The sequence below is a fragment of the Cornus florida genome, unplaced genomic scaffold (assembly GCF_030987335.1).
Source record: "Cornus florida cultivar Cherokee Brave unplaced genomic scaffold, ASM3098733v1 CherokeeBrave_3.0.0_Hap2_Chr08, whole genome shotgun sequence".
Lineage (NCBI taxonomy): Eukaryota > Viridiplantae > Streptophyta > Magnoliopsida > Cornales > Cornaceae > Cornus > Cornus florida.
The window spans coordinates 53,844,676-53,850,853 of NW_026775578.1; the positions used below are offsets into that span (position 1 = coordinate 53,844,676).

At 36.6% G+C, this 6,178-nt stretch overlaps 1 protein-coding gene across 1 annotated transcript; it reads left to right on the forward strand.

Annotated features, from left to right (window-relative positions):
* The first annotated feature begins 499 nt into the window (after positions 1–499).
* Positions 500–3,332, forward strand: LOC132270275 (putative F-box protein At3g25750). The gene is made up of 3 exons (XM_059771462.1): positions 500–503; positions 582–720; positions 2,141–3,332. The coding sequence occupies exons 1-3, from the start codon at positions 500–502 to the stop codon at positions 3,330–3,332; spliced, it is 1,335 nt and encodes a 444-aa protein (XP_059627445.1).
* Positions 3,333–6,178: the final 2,846 nt, after the last annotated feature.

Here is a 6,178-nt window from a genome sequence, read left to right on the forward strand (position 1 = left end):
CATCACCACTATTGACTCCCTTGTGGTCGTCGCCGTCAACATCTCTGGTCTCGAGGCAACCTTCCTGTGATGACGCGACGGGCTTCTCAACCATCGCCTCGTCTTTGTGGGAGAATTCATCGCCGCCACGACAAAGCAATTTCGGATCAGAATTGCAGAATCGCCTCGTCTTCGCCGGATCAGAATTGCAGAGACCATCTGCAAACCCTTTTCATCAAGATCTTCACCAAACTCGCCCGAATCGGAACGAGGATCGAACTTGTCGTGGCATGATTTCATTGAACGAGAATTGAACCAGATCCGCTGCCGGAAAAGTACGATTTCATTGTCCGGCCGGTGATTGGCATCGAGGGATCGACCGTTTCGCCGTCGCATGCCGCCCTTTGCGATTACAGACTTGAGGACAACTCGTGACATGATTTTTCGATGATGTAGTGCAAGCGCTGTAACCCAATTGCTGCCACCGGTGCGATTGTTTATGAATTTCTCTAACTTGGGTATGGGTATTGTGACGGGATGGGATTTTGGGTTTGGTTTTAGGTGGGGGTGGTGATCGAGGTGTTGGGTGGGGGCGGTTGTAGCCGCCGGTTCGCAGTTTGGTTTTGGGTGGGGTGGTGGTTATGGAGGTGTTAGGGTGGGGGCGGTTGCAGCTGCTTGTGCTGGCATTGTTGTCACCGTTGGAGAGGCGGTGGTCTGGATGTCATCAAAGATGCCGTTCCGGTTTCCTTCAATTTTCTGGCCACCCACGCACAGTGGTCGGCGGCGGCGGAGGCAAAAGTCATGCTTACATGGTTTGATGTTGCTCAATCAAACCAAAAATGTAATATATCTGGCGATGGATCGCGATTGGCAACCCAATCGCAAGAGCACGATCACCAAACAAACCAATTCGCCACCGTTAAATTCTGAACCCATAATTGCCAAACCTATATGATGTTGGTATTAAAAATAAATATTTTAATTTTAAGATTAAAAATGTAAATTTACCTACATGCACAATATCTGATTTGTGTAATTTGCCCTTATTTTTATTATAATATATCTATCCTATTAGAATTCTTGGAACTTATCCTTTATTCCTTTCCTGATTAGGGGAGAAATTGTAAGCAACTAAATATATATATATACATCTACGCAGCTTCATAAGTCTCACTGTATTCATTGTTAATCGTGGAAGTTATAATTGCAAGCTTTGGTAAGTTCTTTAAGCTTTCTTTCTTTTATTTGTTTTTATTTACTTATTCCGTTTAAGATTATAATATTATTTTTTATTGTATTTTTACTTATTTTTCCATTATTCGATCATGTATTTATATGTTTAAATAAATTCATGTATAAACTTAATATATTATTAACTAATCATATCATGTTACATAAATAATTTTTATTTTTTATTTTAGTGAGTTTAATTTATCACTCCGTGTGGTGGAAAAAATAAAAATCATTACTTGTCAATATTAAGACTTGCTATGAAACACAACCGGCTAAGGGTATTGCGATACAGTTTTGGAACGACAAGGATATTGTGTGCAATTTCCTTAAATAAACTCTCGTTTTTCTATTTAAGGAAAGATTATATCTTTATATAACGAAATAAACTCTGGACATTTATACATCTACTACTCATAAGGTTTGCATCCCCGCCAAGTGTGAAGTTTAAGATTATTTAAGGTAAGTTGTTTTGATTGTTTATATTCAATATATATATATATATATATATATATATATATATATATATATATATATATATATTGATATTGTTTTTATGGGTTGGGACGGATTGTGACTTGAATTTGGTTGTGGCTCAATCAGATTTTAATATTGAAAGATTAGTTTTTTCAGATTTCTTAGTAACCAGTTTGTTATGATGAAAGAGGCATTACACCACTAACTTATTCATACTATATCCTGGTTAACCACCAATAAGTTTGTTAAGTTATTTATTTATTTATTTTGTGAATTATTTAGTTTAAAATTATAAATCCCGTTTGAATTTTTGCCAATTATTTGAGTATTGTAGATATAATGTAAGTTATTAAAATTATAAATCCCATTTGAATTTTTGCCAATTATTTGAGTATTGTAGATATAATGTAAGTTTTTGTGATTATTTAGATTCTTTGATTTGTTGACATTGCAGGAAATTAATGGGCTCAATGGAGGAGTCAGATTGGGTATGGCTTCCAAAGAACTTATTGGATATGATTTTGGACAAGTTGGTTTCGCTTTCTGAATTTGTTCGATTTGGTGCGGTTTGCAAACCATGGCAATCTGTGGCAATGGAGAACAAACTTAAATTCGTTCAAAATAAGTTGTCTAGACAAGTTCCATTTTTGATGGTGCCTACGGAAGATAATAGTAACGTAAGACGTAGTCTATATAGCATCACTGATAATAAGTCATATGATTTTCAGTTACGAGTGCCTTACAAAAAGAGGCTTTCTGGTTCCTCATATGGTTGGTTGTTTACTGTGGAAGAATCCTTAGGCGTAACTCTAATGAATCCGTTCTCTGGCGCTATCATTGAGCTTCCTCCAATTATGAACCTCTCAGAAGTGGAACCTCATCCTAATCACATTGATGTTAGGCCTCTTGAGGTTGAGTTTGAAGTTACAAAGGCTATATTGTCAGCCGACCCTGCTTCGTCACCTAATGACTATATTGTTGCCGCCATCTATGGTGATTGTTGTAACCTTGCATTTATTCGGGCACGAGATAAAGCTTGGACTTACATAGATAAAAAGAGATTTAAGCCCCTCTATGATGTCATCTATTATAAAGGCCAGATTTTTGCAGTTGATAATAAATATAGTGTCATAATGATTGACCTTAATAAAAGAGTGGGAGAGAGTAAGGCTCCACAAGTGGAGGTAATTGAACTCCGGACTAATGTGTATGGTGATCCGACATATCTTGTCGAATCATCTAGTGGGGATTTACTTTTTGTACAAAGGTCTTACGAATTTAGAGACGATTCACAATATGCAACATTAGGGTTTGAGGTTTTCAAGTTGCTCTTAGAGCAATTTGAGCAGGGTTCGCCCATGCAACTTAAAGGGAAGAACTTGAAGAACTTGGGCGGAGACACTCTGTTTTTGGGAGATAATCATTCAATTTGTGTTTCAGCTTCCAAATGGTCTGGATGCCAACCGAATTCCATATACTATACCGATGATAATATTGACATTCTAAACTATCCCTCGTTGGGGCGCCGTGACATTGGTATCTTCAACATAGAGAATGGAAGTTTTGGGACACATTACAACCTTGATCCTTCACACAACCATATGCCTCCTTCAATTTGGATCCTGCCAACTGTGTTAGGAAAGTGACTACGAAAGTAATTTCTTGAGTGTCCGTTTAGTCCAATCTATAGTTTCTTTTGTTTTTTGTTTTTTGTTTTTTTGTTTTTTTATTGTTTTGTGCTGAAACAAATCTATTTTTTACTCCAATCTATTCTAAAGTTATATTAAAATGTAAGATCGTGGTTCTGAGACTTCTAAATAAATATCATTTGTAGTTGGTTCTCGTAATTTATTTATCATTATCATAAAATATGACTAGAGATCGAATTATTTATTTATATTGTTAACATAGAAGTGCTTTGTTTTTGTTTTTTTTTTTTGTCTGTCAGCATCATGAATAATATTCCTTAAAATCAGGGGATGGAAACACTTAAACAATGCTTGATAATCAAATTATCTTATATAATGAAGTATGAGTTAGAGGTTCTTGAATTTGAATTTTGAATTTTGCTCTTGAGAAGATGACTGGTATGAAGTTAGTTGTATTCTATGCTACTGAAGTATTGTTCTCTGCCAATTTGATCCATAGCAAGTGATAAGAGTTGTCAAGAAAGGTACTTAAAGTGGTACATCCCACACATATATGTTGTTCCTTCACTATATCAAACATGCAGCACTTGCTAGATTGCTACACCATTCACCAATGGAATCCTCACACAAAAAGTGAGATCCTAACAACCATCCTCTCCATCACAACTTCCGGTATCTTCTCATCATCATCGTTGTTCCCATAATATCTTTTTCCGGTGACTGTCCTGTTGTTTGGAATGCTCTAGCTTTTCTGTCGGTGCGAGTGCTATGGCAAAGCCTTTGGCTTCAGCAAGCAACTTCCATGTGTTTTGAATGGAAGTATGGATTTTTAATGGTTTTTGGATAGAGGGTTGGGGCTTCAGCAAGCAACTTCCATTTTAATTTATTAAGAGATAATGTGACCGCCACTCAAACTATTTTATTAATTTTCCCCCAATTACCCAAAGTACTATTCTTGGACTACACCCCTCACTATGCACAAAGCTATTCAAACCCAAAAAGAAGAATCATCTATCTCTTAGAATGTCTCTCTGACTCTTATCTTCTCTCATAGATTACTTTTATTTCTCTCTTGCAATCATACTCTCTAGCTCTCTCTTCTCTCACTTAGTATTTTAAGAGAAATGCTTTTTGGGAAGGGATAATTGGCTGGAAGAAGGGAACAAACCAGACATCAGTTTCAGGTTTGTCAAGTTTGTATTTTGTTGTGTGTAACTTGTTCTGGTGATTGTAATTTATGGTGTAATGATACAGACATGATTTGAAACTAGCATTGAAAATATAGAGCAATAATGAATGAGAACACCATTTGCCCAGCAGGTAGCCATAATAAAAAATTAAAACTGTCTTATAGATTAACAGAAACTAAGTTAAAACTGTCATATTTTCAAGTGTACTAACAGAAACTAAGAACGCAATCAACCATCCCTACAAGCCCACTTACAATCCTAATCTCTCAGTGAGCCCTCCCCCGGTGTTCCGCCACCTCTGGTTCATTTTTGAATTTGATGTTACACGAGGCACACTCCGGGTCATTTCTGTGTTTCGAGGCTTGATGCTTCACCAAAGCCGATTGTGTGCCACACAATTTGTCACATAGGCTGCAAGAAAATGCTTCCAACCTTTGCGGCCCGGGTGCACATGCACACATTCTAGGGTTCTCTACATTGTGAACCACAATGAAACCAAAACAATTCTTGCACGATTTGTTGGGCATCTTTTTCACCTGCAATATCAAATGGCTACACAACTCAATATATATGACTGGAATCCAAATATTAAATAATCCATTAGAGGAGGACAAATTTAATTGCTAGTTTAATCCATCTAGCAGTAACTCTAGCATGAATGGGAGGCTGAACTTATATATATATGTGTGCGCGCGCGCGCGCGCAGGCTTACATATACATCTATGCATATAACACAAAGGAAGAGTTTAAATACACTGCTGTGGCCACATGGTGCTTGTGTCTATTGGCTCAATCCTAACACAAATGCGGATGATTTTCACACAACAAAGACGGTTACTTTAGTCGATAATTAAAATCTAAAACATCTATCCAAGAATTCTTACACCTTTGAATTATAGTCCCACTTATACTTAACAGTAAATAAATCTTGGAGTCTTTTAAGCCCGAATTTTCTGTTCAAATGTCATTTTGCTCCAATAATTGTGCAGGAAGACCGAAAATTGAAAGGAAAAAAAAAATCATAATAATAAAAAAATAAGACACTAAAATATAATTTCATTACCATATCCCAACCCAATTGCTTCTCAGACCCTTGCAATTTTAACTTTATGTACTAGGGCTATTTTCTTTGCTCTATATTTTCTTGGTGACCAAACAAAGCAATGGAAAGGGAATCACTCAATTGCATAACAAGTGACTTCATAAATGCTATCAAATACCAGTATCACACAACACACCATGTTGGTTAACATCTAATCAAATTGACCAATCAGGAGCCCATTATAGGGTAATTTGGGCCCTGGCCTATTCGGCATTGTTTTAGCAGGCTTCGGTGGCCCAATAAGCTTTGTAGTGGTGGCCCAGTGGCTGGCCTGAAAGGGCTAGGCCAGACTTGTTTAAGTAGGCTTTGGCGGCCCAGCGACCGACCTAAATGGACTGGACCAGACTGCTTGCAGCAGTTATAAAATATACATCTTAAGAGAGGATCTTCTTTTTTATTTTTTAAAATAGCAAGTCTTGAACATAAAAAGGTACATGGGTTAATATATATATATATATATATATATATGACAAAATGATTGGGAAGAATAATGATCCAATAAAAAAAACTCTAAAACTATTAGAATCTAGAAATTAACAAATCAAACAATT